Source organism: Hemiscyllium ocellatum, chromosome 12 (genome assembly GCF_020745735.1).
Source record: "Hemiscyllium ocellatum isolate sHemOce1 chromosome 12, sHemOce1.pat.X.cur, whole genome shotgun sequence".
Classification (NCBI taxonomy): Eukaryota; Metazoa; Chordata; class Chondrichthyes; order Orectolobiformes; family Hemiscylliidae; genus Hemiscyllium; species Hemiscyllium ocellatum.
The window spans coordinates 59497699-59520181 of NC_083412.1; the positions used below are offsets into that span (position 1 = coordinate 59497699).

Here is a 22483-nt window from a genome sequence, read left to right on the forward strand (position 1 = left end):
TTTTTTTGTTGTTGTTGCTTCCACCTGTCCAATGATGTCTTTGACAATGTGAAACTTATTAATGATAGGACTGGTTTTACACATTAAGACCTTGTAAGAAATTGAAAGCAGCAGCAATAGTAATATGTCTTTACATTTCCTTTTTTTTCCAGATGGGCATGACATGATTCGTCTCGATGATGGAGAACCTTCTGCTGATTTATAAGTCAAAGGGCATGCTACCATTGAAGCTTTTCACTGTTGAATAATTCTTCTATTCTTAAATGACTTGCAAAGCCTGTCCAAATGCAGGATAGTACTAGTACTGGTGTACTGGTTCACACTGAGCAGAGTGAGCTAATATGTGCTGTCAGAAAATATAAGAGCTAAAAGCAGGAATATGCAGTTCTTCCTTTCTAGTCGCTCTGCCATTTAGTATGACCATAGGTGATCTCAACTCAGCCTCAATATTCTGTCCATGTCCCATAAGCCTTAAACCTGTAACTAATTAAAAATCAGTGTGTCTCATTTTTCAATTTATTCAGTTTCTAGACATTCACAGGCTGAGGTAAAACTGAGATGCGGAGAAACTACTTCTCTCAGTGAATCTGTGGAACCCACTGCCCCAGAGTGTATTCGATGCAGAATCAATTAACTGATTGAGGAAAGAAATTGATATGTTAGAACATAGAACATTACTGCATTGTACAGGCCCTTTGGCCCTCAATGTTGCGCCGATCTGTGGAACTAATCTGAAGCCCATCTGTCCTACACTATTCAATTTTCATCCATATGATTATTCAATGATCATTTAAATGCCCTTAAAGTTGGTGAGTCTACGACTGTCGCAGGCAGTGCGTTCCATGTCCCTACTACTTTCTGAGTAAAGTACCTATAGAACATTACAGCACAGTACAGGCCCTTCGGCCCTTGTGTTTCTGATGAAAAACGGGATAAATGTTTATGGCGAGCAGGCAGGAAAGTGGAATTGAGACCAGCATAAGATCAGCCATGATCATGTTATGTAGTGCAGTGGGCCCAAAGGGCTGAATTGCCTACCGCCGCTCTTAATTCCTATGTTTGTTTCTGTGTATGTGCCTATGTATGCTCCTATGTAATGAATTCCACAGATTCGCCACCCTTTAAGAGAAGTAATTCCTCCTCATCTCGTTTTAATCTGCTACCCCTTAACCTAAAGCTATGACCCTTCATTCTGGATTGTTTCCCATTCCCACTCCACTTCTACTGGTCAAACCTTTCTAACATCTCAACTAGTTCTCTTCCCATCCTTCTAAATTCTAGCGAGTTGAGCCTAAATTGCTTAGTCTCATCTCAAAAGATAAGCCTTTCACCTTTCGAATGGATCGAGTGAACCTTGGAACTGTGTCCAAAATAATTTTGAACAATTTTCTGATATTTTAATTGATTTATTAAGCAGCAGTTTAGAAATGGTGCATTAGTGAATTAAAAAAGAAATTAGGCAGCATGATGGCACAGTAGTTAGCACTATTGCCTCATCACCAGGGACCAGGGTTCAGTCACATTGTCTGTGTGGAGGTCCCTTATTGGGTCTGTGTCTGTGTAGGTTTCCACCAAGTGTTCTGGTTTCATCCCACAATCTGAAGGTATGCAAATTAGGTGGATTGGCTATACTGACTTATGAACATTATGAACAACTTATGAGGTATAGTTTCTAGATGACTAGATTGGAGGTGTAGTGGACAGTGAAGAAGGCTACCTCAGATTACAATGGGATCTTGATCAGGTGGGCCAATGGGCTGAGGAGTGGCAGATGGAGTTTAATTTAGATAAATGTGAGGTGATGCATTTTGGGAAAGCTAATCTTAGCAAGACTTATACACTTAATGGACAAAGTGAGGACTAGAGATGCTGGAGATCAGAGCTGAAAATCTATTGCTGGAAAAGCGCAGCAGGTTCATGCCTGAAACGTTGATTCTCCTGCTCCTTGGATGCTGCCTGACCTGATGCGCTTTTCCAGCAACACATTTTCAGCTTATACACTTAATGGTAAGGTTCTTAGGAGTGTTGCTGAACAAAGAGACCTTGGAGTGCAGGGTCATAGCTTCTTGAAAGTAGAATCATAGGTAGGTAGGATAATGAAGAAGGTGTTTGGTATGCTTTCCTTTATTGGTCAGAGCATTGAGTACCGGAGTTGGGAGGTCTGATACAGGACGTTGCAGCTGTACAGGACGTTGGTTAGGTCACTTTTGGAATATTGCATTACATCACATGCAATTCTGGTCTCCTTCCTATCAGAAGGATGTTGTGAAGCTTGAAAGGGTTCAGAAAAGTTTTACAAGGATATTGCCAGGGTTGGAGGATTTGAGCTACAGGGAGAGGCTGAACAGGCTGGGGTTGTTTTCCCTGGAGCCTCATAGAGGTTTATAAATTCATGAGGTACATGGATAGGATAAATTGACAAAGTCTTTTCCCTGGGGTGAGGGAGTCCAGAACTAGAGGGCATAGGTCTAGGCTGAGAAGGGAAAGATATAAAAGGGACCTAAAGGGCAACGTTTTCACGCAGAGGATAGTATGGAATGAGCTGCCAGAGGAAGTGCTGGAGGCTGGTATAATTACAACATTTAAAAGGCATCTGGATGGGTATAAGAATGGGAAGGGTTTAGAGGGATATGGGCCAAGTGCTGGCAAATGAGACTAAATTAGGTTAGCTATCTGGTCAGTTTGGACGAGTTTGACCGAAGTGTTTGTTTCCATGTTGTTCATCTCTATGACTCTATAAATTGCCCATAGTGTTCAGGGATTTTCAGGTTAGGTGAGTTAGCTATGGTAATTGTGGGGTTATGGGTATAGCATGGGAGGTTGGATCTGAGTGGGATCTGACCTTCAGAAAGGTCAGTACAGACTTGATGGGTTTCATGGCCTCTTTCTGCACTGTCAGATTTTACATGCTTTCAGTAAAATACCTGCTACAAGTCACTTATTTATTTATTTCTTTTCTTTGCTCCTCACTATTCTCATTGACCCTGAAAGACTAAATCTTATGTCTCTGAATCTCTTGTCATATATCTGATCACAGATCTTCCTTTGTCCTTGCTCACGCAGTTCTTGCTCAAATCCTATTACATTTCTCACTGTCTCACTTCTGATGGAAAGTCACAGATAACTATTTTTATTAACCTGTTACAGTTCTCCAACATTTTCTGTTTTTATTCCACGTTTTCAGCACGCATAGTATTTTTCTTTCATAAAATGTCCCTCCTGATATCATCTCTGCATTCTGTCTTATTATTCCGAAGGTCGGGGGGTTTATCAGCTTTAGAATATTTCTGGTTTGTGGACTAAGAGCATGAGATAGAATGGCCTACAGAAACCTGTCAGCCAGCAACTTCCTGAAATTGATTTGTTATGTTATAACCAGTGTGTATTTTTCTTCAGTGCTTTCTTCTCTTCATTTTCTTTTTCGGCACAGTGGCTCAGTGGTTAGCACTGCTGCCTCACAGCACCAAGGTCCCAGGTTCAATTCCAGCCTTGGGCGACTGTCTGTGGGGAGTTTGCACATTTTCCCCGTGTCTGCATGGGTTTCCTCCAGGTGCTCTGGTTTTCTCCCACAGTCCAAAGATGTGCAGTTTAGGTGAATTAGCCGTGTTAAATTGCCCATAGTGCTAGATGCATTAGTCAGAGGGAAATGGGTCTGGGTGGGTTACTCTTCGGAGGGTCGGTGTGGACTAGTTGGGCCGAAGGGCCTGTTTCCACACTGTAGGGAATCTATTCTTTTGCATTCCCTTCTTGCAAGAGAGAGAATTTAGAAATCCCATGTCTATAGGCCCTAATTCATAGAACATATTATGTTTGTAATTTTGGAGAAGATCAGCAGTCTGCCGATTCCTGCACAACAGATTGAAACAGGAAGACACAACATGCTCACAGCCATCCTGCCATACTTCAAGGACATTTTGGAGATGACGACCAGACTACTCCAGCCCTTGGGCATCATGGGAGCCCACAAACCTACCACCACACTGAAACAGCTCCAGATGAATTTAAAGGATGCCATACCAACAACCAGCAGAATGAACGTCATACACAAAGTACCATGACTGCAACAAACATTACATTGGACAGACAGGCAGGAAACTAGCCACCAGGATATGTGAACACCAATTCGCCACTAAAAGACATGATCAGCTACCACTTGTATCCTTACACAGAGATAATGAGGGACACCAGTTCGATTGGGACAATACATCCATCCTGGGACAGGCTAAACAAAGACACAAACATTCAAACTGGAACTCCATTAACAAACACATTGATTTGAATCCCATTTACCAACCTCTTAGAAAAAGAACTGGAAATGATATCACCCACCATAATAGACCAAGACACATAAATAGCAACCAAAACAGTACACTGTCTGAGAACAAATCTTCCAGCTCAGTGAGTAAACTTACAACCTGAACTACAATCTGAGCTTTAAATCTTTACAAAAGTTGCAAACCAAGGGAATCCATATCTGAATTTTTGACAAGGTTAAGATAACTGACAGGCATGTGATTTTGAATTAACCCTTAGTGAGATGCTGAGGGAATGTTTGGTATAGAACAATGAACATAGAAAAGTACAGCAAGAACAGGCCCTTTGGCCCATGATGGTGTGCCGAGATTTAATCCTAATGTAAAATACAGTAACAACCTACGCACCCCTCAACTCACTGCTATTCATGTGCATGTCCAGCAATCACTTAAATGTCCCCAATGACTCTGCTTCCACCACCACCACCGCTGGTAACGCATTCCATGCATTCACAACTCTCTGTGTAAAAAACCTACCTCTGACATCTCCTTTATACCTTCCTCCTAATATTTCAAACTATGACTCCTCGTACTAGCCAATCATGCCCTGGGGAAAAGTCTCTCAATATTGACTCTATCTATTCCTCTCATTATTTTGGACACCTCTATCAGGTCTCCTCTCTTCCTCCTTCTCTCCAGAGAGAAAAGTCTGAGCTTATTCAACCTTTCTTCATAAGGCAAGCCCCCCAGTCCAGGCAGCATCCTGGTAAACCTTCTTTGCACCCTTTCCAAACCCTCTGTATCTTTCCTATAGTAGGGTGACCAGAACTGTACACAATATTCCAAGTGTGGCCTCACCAGGGACTTGTAGAGCTGCAGCAAAACCTCACAGCTCTTAAACTCAATCCCCCTGTTAATGAAAGCCAAAACACCATATGCTTTCTTAACAACCCTATCCACTTGGGTGGCAACTTTGAGGGATGTATGTACTTGCATGCCCAGATCCCTCTGTTCCTCCACATTGCCAAGAATCCTGTCTTTAATCCTATATTCAGCATTCGAGTTCAACCTTCCAAAATGCATCACTTCGCATTTATCCAGGCTGAACTCCATCTGCCATTTCTCAGTCCAGCTCTGCATCCTGTCTATATTGCGCTGCAGCCTGCAGTACCCTCTATACTATACTACCTCCAACCTTTCTGTCATCTGCAAATTTACTAACCCACCCCTCAACCTCCTCATCCAAGTCGTTTATAAAAACTACAAAGAGCAGATGCCCAAGTACAGACCCCTGTGGGACCCCACTCAACACTGTCCTCCAGGCAGAATACTTTCCATCTACAACCACTCTCTGCCTTCTGTCAGCCGGCCAATTCTGAATCCAGACAGCTAAATCTCCCTGTATCCCATACTTCCTGACATTATGGATGAACCTACCATTGGGAACCCTATCGAATGCCTTGCTGAAATCCACATGCACCACATCCACTGCTCAACCATCAACCTGTCTTGGCACCTCCTCAAAGAATAAGATTTGTGAGGCATGACCTGCCCCTCACAAAGCCATGCTGACTGCCTTTAATCACACTATGCTTTGCCAAATAGTCATAAATCCTATCCCTCAGAATTCTTTCAAAAACTTTGCTGACCACAGATGTAAGACTGACTGGTCTGTAATTGCCAGAAATTTCCCTATTACCCTTCTTGAAAAGAGAAATAACATTCGTCTCCTTCCAATCCTCCAGTACGACTCCCGTGGAGAGTGAGGAGGCAAAGATCCTCACCAGTGGCTAAGTAACCTCCTTTCTCGCTTCCTGGAGCAGCCTAGGATAAATCAGTCTTATCAATCTTAATGTTTTCCAAAATTTCTAGCACATCAACTTCAAGCTGTCCTTTGAAGCTGGACATAAGCCACACTTATCTGCAATTGCAACTAGATGAGGAATCCAAGGTGTACATCACAATTAATACCCATGAGGGTTTGTACCAATGGCATTTGACTGCACTCTTTTCCAGCGAACCATTTTGCAATAATGCCAATACCTACATGATGTAAAAGTAATTTAATTGCCTCAGTGAAAATTAAACCAAGACCGAGCCTGTGCTCTAAATTGTGAATATTTCTGAGTAAGTCCTTTATTCTATGACATGGATCGAATATTATCATTAGGTAGAAGTTTGTTTTTATACATGTATCCCTGATTACTTTTTATTATAATATTATTCTTATTTCTGTAATTAAGGAAGACAACAAATTGTGTAAGCTTATAAAATGATTGTAGGAGATTTTTCTTTATTCAAGGAGTGCCAGTGTTGTTGGGTAGGTCAGTCAATCATTAACCATCCCTAATTTCCCAGAGGGCAATTAAGAGACAAAAACATTTTTGTGTGTCTGGAGTCACGTGTAGGCCAGATCAGGTAGAGACAGTAGATTTCCTTCCTTAACATCAGTGAACCATATGGGTTTTTATAACTGACAGTAACCACATGGTTGCCATTAGGCTAACTTTTAATTCCAGATTATATTCATAGTTTGCCACCTGCCATAATAGGATTCAGACCTGTGTCCCCAGGACATTGGCCTTGGTTTCTGGATTGCTAGTCCATTGACATTACCACAACATCACCTGTTCAAGTTACTCCTGGAGCAGTGTTTTGTGTGACAGAAATCATTTGGATTTTCTGATCTCAAGGATGCATTCCCTACTTCGTGTTCGATTCATATAAGACTCTGCACTTTTATCTCTTGTCTAATCATTTTGGATATTTGTTTCTGTGATTTTATTATTCTTGTGATTATTTTTTGACGCAAAAGATGCTTGAAATAAAGTTCAAATATCTAGGAAACATTGGTTGAATTTTCACTTGCCTTCTGCAAAATCTTTTGTCTCATTTATTTCTGCTGTATCCTCATTTATGATATTATTTTCTTACCTCTCATTTCCTGGAAAGCACTTGGTGCTTTAAGATGTACCAGGTAAGTCAGTTTCAGCAGTTGAGGCGTGAATGGGATTGTCTTGGAAATGAGAAGATAATTGTGTTGGGCAGCGCCGACGGCAACTTCTGTCTTAACGCTTTGATGAATACATGTTCAGGATGGCAGTTGTTTCCTGTAACCTTTGAAAATTCTATAAAAGTGTTTCAAATTGTGTTCACGTTTTGATTTATTTGTAAATGCTTGCAGACCTTCAGTAAGAGGATTTTCCCATTTAGAAACTTTGCAATAACTTACTCACAGATGCTCAATTCGGCATCTATCAGGATTGCTCAGCTACTGACTTCATTGCGACAAAGCTGAACTCCAGAGGGGAGGTGAGAATAACTGACCTTGACATCAAGGCTGCTTTTGGCATCCAGGGGCCTGAGCAAAATCTGAGTCAGTGGGAATCAGGAGAAAATCTCTCTGCTGATTGGAGTCGTACCAGACGTAAAGGAAGATGATTGTGCTGGTTAGAGGTCAGTCATCTTATTATCTCCAGGGTATTTATGCAGGAGTTCCTTAGGGTAGTGTCCTAGGCTGAACCATCTTCAGTTCCTTCTTTAATGGCCGTCCCTCCATCATTAAATCTGAAATGGGCATGTTTGCTAATGATATTCAACACTATTTTCAACTGACCTGATTGAAGCAGTCTATATCCAAATATTATGAGTCCTGGATAATATCCAGTCCATGAGCTGACAAGTGGCAAGTAAAATTTGTGCTTCACAAAGCATCAGCCTTCTACAACAAGAAAATTTAACCATCGTCCCTTGACATGTGAAAACATTACTATCGCTAATTCTCCCACTGTCAACATTCCAGGTTACCATTGACCAAAACCTGAATTGGACTCTAAATCCTATGGCTGCAGGCTACACTTGTGATACTGAAGCATTCAAAGGTACAGATCAAGTGCTGAAAAATGGGATTAGATTAGTTAGGTGGATGTTTTTGACTAGTACAGACTCAATGAGCTGAAGGAAGGGTCTTTTAATATAAAACTGTACAATTCTAAGAGCAGGCCACAAACTAAGAATCTTGCAACAAATAATTCACCTCCTGACTCCCAAAGCCTGCATACTGCCTGCAAAGCTCAAGTCAGGAATATAGTGAATTATATTCCACTTGACTGGATGAGGGTAGCTCCACAGCACTCAAGGTATTTGATACCATCCATAACAAAACAGCCTGTTTAATCCACACCAAATCCTCAAACATTTGCTCTGACCACCACCAACACTCAAAAGCGGTGTATCATCTGCAAGATGTACTTCAGAAATCTACGTTGGCTCCTTAAATAGTGCCTTTCATACTACAAACCAGCCAACTAGAAGGACAAGGGCAGCAAAACACCACCACATACAAGTTTCCTTCCAAGACTTGGCATCCTAACTTGAAAAGATATCTTTCCTTCAATACCACTGGGTCAAAAACCTGGATCTCTCTAATGTCATTGTGAGTGCCCCTACACTGAGTGGACTGCAGCAGTTCAAGAAGGCAGATCACTACCACCATCTTGTGGGGAACTAGGGATGGGCAATAAATGCTGGTTCAGCCAATAAGGCCACAAGCCCTCAATGATTGAAGACAAAAACGTGTTACCAAACTTTATACTCGCAGCCCCTCAAACAACACCCATGATGCTGTGCAATTCTATTTAAAATGTTTTAAGTCAGTAAGCAGATTCAGATGAGCAGGTGGTATTTTTGAACAGATTAGTCAACTATTAGCTAAAAATGTACAATCTGCTATTTTTCCCAGTAAATTGTTTTATGTAAAATGATGAATTGACAGAATGGAAACTAATATATCACTTTTTAAACATTCAGAAAGATACCTTGACATGATTATTAATTGGGTTGCCTTTCAATGAAACCTTTCCTTGAAATCTTCAGTTTCTTCCCAAAATATAGGTTTGATGAGATTGCAATGTGTGATTCACCTGTCTATTGATTCAAAATGTAGGCAGCATGCCAACATCAAAGATGTGAGCATATAGCTAGCATGTATATTGAGAGACAATAGACAATAGGTACAGGAGTAGGCCATTCTGCCCTTCGAGCCTGCACCACTATTCAATATGATCAGGGCTGATCATCCTTAATCAATATCCTGTTCCTGCCTTATCTCTATAACCTTTGATTCCACTATCCTTGAGAGCTCTATCAAACTCTTTCTTAAATGAATTCAGAGACTGGGCCTCCACTGCCCTCTGGGGCAGAGCATTCCACACAGCCACCACTCTCTGGGTGAAGAAGTTTCTCCTCATTTCTGTCCTAAATGGTCTACCCCATATGTTTAAGCTGTGTCCTCTGGTTCAAACTATCATGAATGACTTGCATTACTTAAATGAGAAGTGCATTGTGACTTGAACAGGAGTTGGGTGTTATTTCTAATTGTCAACTGGGAGAAAGAAATCAGCAAATGAAAGAAGGGAATGGGCATCCCAGTTTTGTGATCCATCACTGAGCTTTCCTCAGAAAGAGCAGAAGGAATTCCAGACACAAGATGAGAAGGCAGTGGGATCAGATAACAATGGAGGTCAATTGCAGAAGTCAAGCCTAAGGACCTACGTGCTGTGCTAAAATGCACTTAATGATCTGAGAAAAGTTTCAGCATCAGTGATTTTATTCTGATACAATTGTCCAGTCCCCATCGCTCACCAATAATTTATATTTACGTTTCATCTCACCCTCACATTCTTAGCACCATTGCACATCTCAAACACATAATTCTTAGCTTACACACACTGCCAACTGTTTAACCAGAACAGTTACAATACAACCTTGCCCTGCTGTGAAAGTTTTGTGGCTGCAACTGTTGGCAGATATCAGTTACAATCTCTTTGGTGAAGTACAGACATCTCAAACTTTGCTCATAAAGTTCAGGCAGATGAAATACGGGTATAATATCACAGTTCCTTCTATTTAAAAACGGTAATGGACCTAAAACTAGAGACACAGGAAGCTGCTCATAATGTATGTTAGACATTACATAACTTATGCACGTGCACCAAAACAATTTTTGTGAAAGTTATCATAGTGTTGAGCTTTCTACAGGTCAGGCCCCTTTCAAACAGCTACAGGGGATCTTTGTGGCAAAAACACCCGAAAAAGACATAGAATTGTATGAAAGGCTTTGACCCAGAAACAAGGAAGATTTACAATTTTAAAAGATCTATAGAATCTGTAATTTTATTGAATAATGTTTGATAGAACTTTTAAAGAGTTTGTATTAATTGCAAAAGTATCAAATGTAATTTTCATGATCAGTAGGAAATATTGCATGAAAATATTGGTCTAAGAGACCTGGTGATCCTTGACCTGGAAACAGTACCAATGTATCAACATATAAATTAGGTGTAGGCCCCTGGATCCTGAGAACATGCTCTGCCATTCAATAAGATGGTGGCTGATCTGATTACTTCACTAACATGCCCATGCCCATAGCAATTCCATCCCTTTGCTTTTCAAGAATTTACCTATCTCTGAAATTAAAATATTCAAAGATTCTGTTTTCACCACCAATGGATGATGAGAATTCCAAAGATTCTCAACCCTTTGTGAGAAAGTATTTTTCTTAATCTCTGCCTGTAAGTGTGACTCCTTATTTTAACATTGGTGCCTAGTTGTAGATTCCTGTCAGGATCGTATGTTTCAAGAAAGTCACCTCTTACACTTCTAAATTCCAGTGAATATGCATTTAGCCTATTTAACCTCTCATCTAAAACAACCTACACATTTAAGGGATGAGTGTGATAAAAAAAATCTGAATTATTTCAATAAATTTACATCCTTCCTTCAACAAGGAGGTTAATACTGTACACAGTACTGCAATATGGTTTCACCAATTCTATATAAAACTGAATCATGGCCACCCTAAATCTGCATTCAATCCCCCTTGCAATAAACAACAGCAGTGTTAGCTTTCCTAGTTACTTATATCATACTAATGTTCTGGATCACTCAGATCTGTTTTCACCTCAGAGCTCTGAAGTTTCTCATCAGTTAGACAATAGCCAGTTTTATTATGAACAACAAAAGAGTACATGAGAAACACAACAGGTCTGGCAGCATCTATGGAGAGAAATGACTAGATTAGATTCCCTACAGTATAGAAACAGGCCCTTCGGCCCAACAAGTCTACACTGACTCTCCAAAGAGTAACCAACCCAGACCCATTCCCTGACGCTACATTTATCCCTGACTAATGCACCTAACACTATTGGAAATTTAGCATGGCCAATTCACCTAACCTGCACATCTTTTGATTTTGGGAGGAAACCCACGCAGACACGAGGAGAACGTGCAAACTCCATGCAGTCACCCGAGGCCGGGTCATTGGCGCTGTGAGGCAGCAGTGCTAACCACTGAGCCACTGCGCCACCTGTTAATAAGCAATAACATTTCAAACCAATATGACTCTTTTACAGATTTTATAAATCACATTGGAATAATAGTGGATTTCACATTTTCATGCATTATACTTTACTTGCCAAATTATTGTTCACTGTCTCTATATCTCTTTGTAGCCTACATATGTTCAATTGAAAACTCATTTTCCAACTAGTTTTGTGCCATCCTCAAACTTAACCATATCACCATCCCAGCTATTTATATACATTGTAAATAGTTGATGTCCCAGCACTGATCGCTATGGTATGCTGCTCACTACAACTTACCCAAAAAAAATCTGTTTATGACTACTTTCTGGTTCCTGTTAGCTAACCAATCTTCTATCCATACCAACATGTAACCCCTTGCACTATGAACTTTATTTTCCAAAATACCATCTGGAAATCTAAATACAATGCATCGAACAATTTCCCTTTATCCACAGCAAATATAATTTCTTAAAAGTATTCCAAATAATTTGGTTAAACATGATTTCCTTCCACAAACTGATATTCACTCTGTTCAATTGCCTCAATGATTTGTACTGCTTTGCTGTAGTGTCATGAATAATAATTTCTTACATTATCCCAATGATGTTAGGCTAACTGGCCTGTAGTTCATGATCTTTGTCTATCCCCAAATAAAGGTGTTGCATTTGCTATTTTCCAACCTAACAGAATGTTCTCTGAATCTCGAGAATTAATTAAAACCATTATCAACTATCTCACTTCCACTTCTTCTAAGACTCTGTGTTTGGGAAGAAGTAAGTTATTCGGAGAATTAAACACTTGCAGGGTCCAATTTAGACATAATGCATCACACAAGCCTTGAGTATTGGCAAATTTATTTGTGATATCACAGGGAGAAACGAGACCAGCTTGATCAGATGGTCCCAAGTCAATCCAACGGAATACAGATAGTCACGAGATTTTATAGGTTACAATTAAAAAAAAACTTTTTTTAAGATTAGATCACTTACAGTGTGGAATAAGGCCCTTTGTCCCAACTTGCAACCCACCCCCTACATTTACCCCTTCACCGAACACCACGGGCACTTCACCTAGCTTTTTTTGACTGTGGGAGGAAACCAGAGCACCCAGAGGAAACCCACACAGACACAGGGAGAATGTGTAAACTCCACACAGTCAGTTACCTGAGGTGGGAATTGAACCAGGGTCTCTGGTGCTGTGAGGCAGCAATGCTAACCACTGTGCCACTGTGCCACCCAATTAGCAGACTGTTAGTTACAGAATAATGAGTAGGCATAAGGCAACTTGCTCAGCATTAGTTCCAGTCAGGTAGCGACTGGACCGTGTCAGTTAGTAGCTGATAAGCAGGTGTTAGTATATAACAGATCCTTGCAAAGAGAAGAATGGCTTCATGCAAAGAGATGAATTTGTTTATCAGGTGTCTGCACAGCTGCAAGGCCAACCATCTCAGGCAGGCATGGAAACAAGCTGTCTACCTATGTAAGGCAAAATGGTTTCCACATATTAATATGTGACAAAATGGCTTCCACAATTCTCCCACATTCTGGATATGTCTATCAAGACTCAAGGACACTGAACCTGCAACTCCAAAGATTTCCTCAGTACCCCTTCCCTAGTAAGTTGTAAGATAGATGGAAAAGACAATGGACAGGTCAAGAGGGCAATGCCAAGTTGGAGGCTTGGGACTGGGATAAGGTGAGGGGGGAGGGGAAATGAGGAAACTGGTGAAATCCACAGGAAATGACTTCACCACAGGAAATAACAACACCAACCCAAAGAAACCCAAACATATAAATAGAAAGCAGGAATCATGTACAGTGCTTCGCCTGAGGCCCATTGAAGATGTTAGGAGAAAGTGAGGACTGCAGATGCTGGAGATCAGAGCTGAAAAATGTGTTGCTGGAAAAGCACAGCAGGTCAGGCAGCATCAAAGGAGCAGGAGAATCGACGTTTTGGGCATAAGCCGTTCTTCAGGAATGAGGAAGGTGTGCCAAGCAGGCTAAGATAAAAGGTAGGGAGGAGGGACTTGGGGGAGGGGCATTGGAAATATGATAGGTGGAAGGAGGTTAAGGTGAGGGTGATAGGCCAGAGAGTGGTTGGGGGCGGAGAGGTCGGGAAGAAGATTGCAGGTCAAGAAGGTGGTGCTGAGTCTGAGGGTTGGGACTGAGAAAAGGTGGGGGAGGGGAAATGAGAAAGCTGGAGAAATCTGCATTCATCCCTTGTGGTTGGAGGGTTCCTAGGCATAAGATGAGGCACTCTTTCTCCAGGCGTCTTGTTGCTATAGTCTGGAGAAAGAGGAGGCCAAGGATCTACATGTCCTTGGCAGAGTGGGAGGGGGAGTTAAAGTGTTCAGCCACTGGGCGGTCGGGTGGGTTGGTGCGGGTGTCCCAGAGGTATTCTCTGAAACATTCTGAAAGTAGGCGGCCTGTCTCCCCAATAGGAGGCTACATCGGGTGCAGCGGATGCAGTAAATGATGTGTGTGGAGGTGCAGGTGAATTTGTGGCAGATATGGAATGATCCTTTGGGGCCTTGGAGGGAAGTGAGGGGGGAGGTGCAAGTTTTGCATTTCTTGCGGTTGCAAGGGAAGGTGCCGGGAGTGGAGGTTGGGTTGGTGAGGGGTGTGGATCTGACGAGGGAGTCACGAAGGGAGTGGTCTTTCCAGAATGCTGATAGAGGTGGGGAGGGAAATATAGCCTTGGTGGTGGGGTCTGTTTGGAGGTGACGGAAATGACGAAGGATGATACGATGTACCTGGAGGTTGGTGGGGTGGTAGGTGAGGACCAGTGGGGTTCTGTCCTGGTGGTGATTGGGGGAGCGGGATTCAAGGACGGAGGAGCGGGAAGTGGAGGAGATGCAGCGGAGAGCGTTGTCAACCACGTCTGAGGGGAAATTATGGTCTTTGAAGACGGAGGCCATCTGGGTTGTTCAGTATTGGAATTGGTCCTCCTGGGAGGCGAAGGCGAAGGAATTGGGAATCTGGGATGGCGTTTTTACAGGGGGCAGGGTGGGAGGAGGTGTAATCTAGGTAGAGTCGGTTGGTTTATAGTAAACGTCCGTGTTGAGTCGGTCGTCCGAGATAGAAATGCAGAGGTCTAGGAAGGGGAAGGAGGAGTCTGAGACGGTCCAGGTAAGTTTGAGGTCGGGGTGGAAGGTATTAGTAAAGTGGGTGAACTGTTCAACTTCCTTGTGGGAGCACGAGACAGCGCCAATACAGTCATCGATGTAGCGGAGGAAAAGGTGGGTGTGGTGCCAGTGAAGCTGCGTAAGATGGACTGTTCCACATATACCCACAAAGAGGCAAGCATAGCAAGGGCCCATGCGGGTGCCCATGGCTACTTCTTTGGTTTGGAGGAAGTGGGAGGATTGGAAAGAGAAGGTGTTCAGGGTGAGGACCAGTTCAGTCAGTTGAAGGAGGGTGTCAGTGGAAGGGTACTGGTTGGTTCGGCGGGAAAGGAAGAAGTGGAGGGCTTTGAGGCCTTCATGATGGGGGATGGAGGTGTATAGGGACTGGATGTCCATAGTGAAGATAAGGCATTGGGGGACGGGGAAGTGAAAATCATGGAGGAGGTGGAGGGCGTGGGTGGTGTCCCGAACATAGGTGGGGAGTTCTTGGACTAAGGGGGACAGGACCGTGTCAAGGTATGCAGAAATGAGTTCGGTGGGGCAGGAGCAGCTGAGACAAAGGGTTGGCCGGGGCAGTCAGGTTTGTGGATTTTCGGCATGAGGTAGAAACGGGCGGTGCGGGATTGTGGGACTATGAGGTTGGAGGCGGTGGATGGGAGATCCCCTGAGGTGATGAGGTTATGGATGGTCTGGGAGATGATGGTCTGGTAGGGTCATGGTCAAGGGGGCAGTAGGAGAAGGTGCCCATGAGCTGGCATTTAGCCTCAGCAATATAAAGATCGGTGCGCCAAACTACCACTGCGCCTCCTTTGTCTGCCGGTTTGATGGTGAGGTTGGGGTTGGAGCGGAGGGAGTGGAGGGCAGCACGTTGCGAGGGTGAGAGGTTGGAGTGGGTGAGATGGATGGACAGGTTGAGGCGGTTAATGTCGCGGCAGCAATTGGCTATGAAGAGATCGAGGGCGGGTAAGAGGCCATCACGGGGATTCCAGATGGTTGGGGTGTGTTGGAGCCAGGAGAAGGGGTTGTCAGAGGGTGGGCGGGAGTTCTGATTGAAGAAGTAGGCATGGAGGCGAAAGCAGCAGAAGAAATGCTCGATGTCTCGTCGTGTGTTGAATTAGTTAACCTACCACCACTCTCTGACTTCGACCGGTTAGCCAGTTTTCAATCCAATTGGCCAAGTTTCCCTCTATCCCATGCCTCCTGACTTTCCGCATAAGCCTACCATGGGGAACCTTATCAAATGCCTTACTAAAATCCATGTACACTACATCCACTGCTCTACCCTCATCCACATGCTTGGTCACCTCCTCAAAGAATTCAATAAGACTTGTAAGGCAAGACCTACCCTTCACAAATCCGTGCTGGCTGTCCCTAATCAAGCAGTGTCTTTCCAGATACTCATAAATCCTATCCCTCAGTATCCTTTCCATTACTTTGCCTACCACAGAAGTAAGACTAACTGGCCTGTAATTCCCGGGGTTATCCCTATTCCCTTTTTTGAACAGGAGCACAACATTCGCTACTCTCCAGTCCCCTGGTACCACCCCCGTTGACAGTGAAGACGAAAAGATCATTGCCAACGGTACTGCAATTTCCTCTCTTGCTTCCCACATAATCCTTGGATATATCCCGTCAGGCCCGGGGGACTTGTCTATCCTCAAGTTGTTCAAAATGTCCAACACATCTTCCTTCCTAACAAGTATCTCATCTAGCTTACCAGTCCGTTTCACACTCTCCTCTTCAACAATACGGTCCCTCTCATTCGTAAATACTGAAGAAAAGTACTTGTTCAAGACCTCTCCTATCTCTTCCGACTCAATACACAATCTCCCACTACTGTCCTTGATCGGACCTACCCTCGTTCTTGTCATTCTCATGTTTCTCACATACGCATAAAATGCCTTGGGGTTATCCTTGATCCTATCCGCCAAGGATTTTTCATGCCCTTTCTTAGCTCTCCTGATCCCTTTCTTCAGGTCCCTTCTGGCTATCCTGTATCCCTCCACTGCTCTGTCTGAACCCTGTTTCCTCAACCTTATGTAAGCCTCCTTCTTCCTCTTTACTAGACATTCAACCTCCCTCGTCAACCAAGGCTCCCTCACACGACCATTTCTTTCCTGCCTGATAGGTACATACATATCAAGGACGCGTCGTATCTGCTCCTTGAAAAAGTTCCACATTTCCACCACATGCTTCCCTGACAGCCTATGCTTCCAACTTATGCTCCTCAAATCCTGTCTTACAGCATCGTAATTTCCCTTCCCCCAATTGTAAAATCTACCCTGTTGTGCGCACCTATCTCTCTCCATAACCAAGGTGAAAGTCACAGAATTGTGATCACCATCACCAAAATGTTCACCCACTAACAAGCCCATCACTTGTCCCCAGTTCATTACCGAGTACCAAATCCAATATGGCCTCCCCTCTGGTTGGACAATCTACATACTGAGTTAGAAAAGCTTCCTGGACACACTGCACAAACACCGCTCCATGTAATCTATTTGATCTAAAGAGCTTCCAATCAATATTTGGGAAGTTGAAGTCGCCCATGACTACGACCCTGTGGCTTCTGCACCTTTCCAAAATCTGTTTCCCAATCTGTTCCTCCACATCTCTGCTGCTATTGGGGGGCCTATAGTAAACACCCAACAAGGTGACTGCACCTTTCCTATTTCTGACTTCAGCCCATACTACCTCCAAAGGCAGATCCCCCTCAAACTGCCTTTCTGCAGCCGTTATACCATTTCTAATTAGCAATGCCACCCCCCCTCCTTTTTTACCACCCTCCCTAATCTTATTGAAACATCTGTAACCAGGAACCTCCAACAACCATTCCTGTCCCTCATCTATCCACGTTTCCGTGATGGCCACAACATCATAGTCCCAGGTACCGATCCATGCCTTAAGTTCACCCACCTTATTTCTGATACTTCTTGCGTTGAAGTATACGCACTTGAGCCCATCTCTGTGTCCGCAAGTATTCCCTGTCAGTGCTACCTTCTCCACAGCCTCCCTACATTCTTGGACATCCTGAAACACAGCTAGCTTACTTGCTGGACTACAAGTCCGGATCCCATCCCCCTGCCAAATTAATTTAAACGCCCCCGAAGAGTGCTAGCAAACCTACCCCCCAGGATATTGGTGCCCTTCTGGTTCAGGTGCAACCCGTCCTGTTTGTACAGGTCCCACCTTCCCCAGAATGCAGTCCAATTGTCCAAATACCTGAAGCCCTCCCTCCTACACCATCCTTGCAGCCACGTGTTCAACTGCACTCTCTCCCTATTCCTTGCCTCACTGTCACGTGGCACCGGCAACAACCCAGAGATGACGACTCTGTCTGTCCTAGCTTTTAGCTTCCAGCCTAACTCCCTGAGTTCTTGAATGACCTCCCCACCCCTCTTCCTACCTATGTCATTGGTGCCAATGTGTACCACGACTTCTGGCTGCACACCCTCCCCCTTAAGGATTCTGAAGACACGGTCCGAGACGTCTCAGACCCTGGCTCCCGGGAGGCAACAAACCATTCGAGAGTCTCACCCATGTCCACAGAACCGCCTGTCCGTCCCTCTACCTAGAGAGTCTCCTATAACTAGCGCTCTCCTGCTCTCCCCCTTTCCTTTCTTAGTCTCAGAGCCAGACCTCACGTCACAGACCCCTTCACTGCAGCTTACCCCTGCAAGGCTGTCCCCCCCAACAGTTTCCAAAGCTGTATACCTATTTTTTAGGGGAACGACCACAGGGGAACCCTGCACTGCCTGCTTCTTCCCCTTCCCACCTCTAACTGTTACCCAGCTACCTCTGTTCTCCGGCGTAACTATGTCCCTGTAGCTTCTATCAATCACCCTCTCAGCCTCTCGAATAATCCTCAGTTCATCTAACTCCAGTTCCAGTTCCCTAACTCGTTCGGTGAGGAGCAGGATCTGACTGCATTTCCTGCAGACGAAGTCGGCAGGAGTATCGGTGGTCACCCCTACCTCAAACATCCTGCAAGAGGAACATTCCACTGCCTGCGCTGCCATGACTGTACACTTTGTCTCCAAAACAAGAACACTGAGTCAATAACACTGAGTCGCTTACCTGTGGACTTTAAAGTTAGGTTAGGTTAGAGGAGGAGGGTGGGAGGGAGGTCCTAGGAAGTAGGGCCTGAGGTCTAGAACACACCCGTTCAAATACTACTCACTGTCTCAGGAGACATGGATGACCTGCTTAAAACATGGGAGCAGGACTTGGGACTAGAAATCTCTGAGGATATGTGGAATGACATTTGGGAAAATGCTAGAAGAATTGCTATCTGTAACAGAACTCAGGCTATCCAACTAAAGATACTTCATAGGGCCCATATAGCTCCGGCTCGACTGGCAAAATTTAAGGCAGGAGCATCTCCAATGTGTCCTAAATGCAAAATAGAGGTGGGTACTCTTGTACATTGTCTGTGGACTTGTCAGAAAATCCGCAGATACTGGACTAAAGTGGCAAATACCCTGACAGAAATTTTAGGAATGGAAATTAGGGTGGACCCTGTATCTCTCCTTTTGGGCTTTTCGAACCTCTCATCTCTGGATATGCATGGGAAGAGACTATTTTCTATTCTCTCTTTCTGTGCAAGGAAAAATATTTTGGTGAACTGGGTGGCTGAGGGCCCCCTGGACTTTCAAATTGGCACAGATTAATTATGGAATATATCCCCCTTGACTTCCTCACAAATATGGTGCACCGAAAGACTGAATTATCTTATAAAATATGGCAGCCCTTTTTGAATTATATAAATGCAGATATTTCGGCTATCCTAACAAGGGCTTTTATTTAGTGAAGATTTCAGACCGGGCTGCTCCGGGGCCCCTTAGGAGAGGAATCCTACGCGAATATGGGTTTTATTATATTTGATGTTTATACATTCCGAGCATGTAAGAGACTTAGGTATACACTCTGGTTAGTTATAGGTTAGATTAGTAGAAAGTTGAGTTTTTTTTCTATTTTTTTCATTTCTTTTTTTTCTTTTTTTGTTTTCTTTCTTTCTCTTTTCTTTGTTAAATTATGACTATTGTATATATGATTTAATTGTACATCAATGTTTGTATTTGAGAGTTTTGTTTATTTTTGTAAATTTGCAAAAATGTTAAATTTCAATAAAAATATCTACAAAAAAAAATACTACTCACTTACCTTCCCGACCAGCTCTACGCTCCGACCTCACTTCCGCCCGGTTCGCGCCGCTCTACGCGGTGAAAAGAGTTGTTGATGTCTCATCCCCTGTCAAAATGACATCTTCAGTGCTTTGGTTTCCAGTTGTTCATTGTAGTGGCCAGTACATTGGGTCTAGGTTTATATGCTTGTTGATGGAGTCAGTGGATGAGTGCCATCCTTTTAGAAGCTCTCATTCAAGGATTCCATCAACAGGCATGTATACCTAGACCCTACATACAGTAACATCTTACTGGAACTGGCAACCAGAAACAGCAGGAATGGAACCAAATAAATTCCAGAAGATACAGTACAGCAGCACTTCACAGGAGGCTCCAAAGCACTGAGGATGTCACTTACACTGGGAATGAAACATCTGCAAATCAACTTTCCAGCTTAGCGAACATACCTACAACGACGACAACTCTAAGTTTCTTCCCAGCCCTGAGAACAATGTCAATGTCCCCCTCACTATACTATCACCTACTTCTGGTATGTTGCTTCTTGCTCTCTCCAGTTGAGTAGCATGGTGCTATGATTGGATGACTCATCCACCATATGGCCCTCACTCTCATCTATATCAGCTGAGAAAATCTCAAACATTTTGGACAATCACAAAGACTGAGACTCCTACAATCCTTTGGAGTCACTGTCAGAGTCACACCTTCCTGTCCCTGAACACTGAGCAAATTAGAACAAACTGTCCTAAGGAGTGGGACCACCTCCTGTTACAACAATTCCAGTTAGCTTTCCTTCTCCCTGATATGTTACAGTCTCTGCTACTCAGCCTCCTGTTTGTAAACTTTAAGAATTAAAGTTCATGCTGCTGCAGAAAGTCACTGCTGTTTCCCTTGAATCACTGGTAAACAGCAGCTCCCACATTTTGCATTGTAACACATCAAATACCTAACCATCATTTTTACACAATAATTGATTTATGGAGTTAGCTTCATGGGTTAACAAATCAATAAAGCCGACTCTAAATAATTTTAATACTGAGAGTAAATGTTACCTAAAGTGGGTTTCTTGCTGTTTTCAAGGTCTTGGGCAGCTTCTCCTTGTTGTAATACTGGATTTGTTCACGATTAGTCAAGCATATACTTATAGGGAGTTAATGATAACATATGTATCATTATGCCATGTGATGTTTGTGTATTAAGGTACTGGCCCCACCTTGAATAACAGCTTTCAAAGATATTCTGAACACTATGTATTTTCTAGTCCATCAGTATGAGTTTGTTAACCAGCTTGCTAAATGATAGAGCACAGGGAATATTGGTGTCTGTGATAAAATTGAAATGTCGAAACTCAACTGCAGCTAGATGCAATGGAACATAATAGTATCCATGAGGTCAAGTTCCACATTGGTTAATGAAATGTTAATGCTGGTGTGGTAAAAGAAATGGGAGTATTTATCTCTGCTGGCTGCAAGTGACTGAATCTTGAAAACATGAAGCCAAGAAATCAGCCTTTGTTCAATAAAGAGTGCAGGAGGATATGCTAGAAAAAACAGAAGGCATATTTAAAACTGAGGCATTAACCTGGTGAAGCTAAAAAAACAGAGCCACTTGTGTGTCTAACATCTTAACAGCAAAACAGCTAAGCAATTGCTCAACCAACAAATCAGATCTAAGCCTTACAGTCCTGCCACATCCAATTGGTAATAATGGTGGACAAATAAACAACTCAGTGGGAGAGAGAATCTCCAAAAATATCTCCATCCTGCGGAGCAAAATTTTTGCACGGCTGCAGTTTTGTGCAACACCACCCCCAATGGAAAAGGGTTTCCCAACTTTGTTATGGACCAGGCCAGATCCCTCAAAACATTTCAAGAAGGTGGCCCAGCCCCTAACTTGGCTAGTTGGTTTAAGCATGTGTAAAGTGGATATTCCAGAAGAAATGCCATTGGTCAAATCACTTAGTTTTAATCAAAACAGAATTTATTTAAACTGAAGTAGAGCATGCTGGGATTGTTGACTAAATTTGTAGAGCATGCTGGGATCATTGACTAATTTTTGTGCAATTTGTGCTAAATCATTGCTAAAGTGCTGACTGATGCAGGAGCAGACAAAAGTGGAAGTATGACCATCACCAAATAAAACCACAAACTCAAAACAACTTGTTGTTGCAGTTTCAGCAGATCGGAAACTGCTCAGATAACAGCCATGGGTCTTTCTGTCTGAAGAATTTATTACATGATTGAAATTGTATGCTTTGCTGTAACTCAAAAATATAGAGGGCATTGAATTTTGTAATTGGAGAGATAGCTTGGTCAAAGCCTATATTTGAGGTGACCTCACTGCTCCCAAAGCTCTTGTTAAATAAACTGTATCTGATTCACTGCTAAATTTGAATTTGTGCATTGTTTTTCCTACAACGACAGGATTACTGAATGCAACACAAACAACAGAAAACAGAATACCGAATAACTAAACCTCTCCAAAAAACCAACAGATCATCCCAATTAAATGATGCTGTTTCAAATACTTGCAACAATCCCCATGAACATTCCTTTGCACAAAAGGTAAAATCGAACACAGGTCCTTACTGGAGAGAAGTCA

At 43.0% G+C, this 22483-nt stretch overlaps 1 protein-coding gene across 1 annotated transcript in view; it reads left to right on the forward strand.

Annotated features, from left to right (window-relative positions):
- LOC132821078 (V-set domain-containing T-cell activation inhibitor 1-like) overlaps positions 1-7404 on the forward strand; it is a 31223-nt gene extending 23819 nt beyond the window's left edge. The window contains exon 5 of the mRNA XM_060833596.1: positions 153-7404. Within this exon, the coding sequence (XP_060689579.1) occupies positions 153-205 (53 nt within the window). The 3' untranslated portion in view covers positions 206-7404. The remainder of the gene's footprint in view (positions 1-152) is intronic.
- Positions 7405-22483: the final 15079 nt, after the last annotated feature.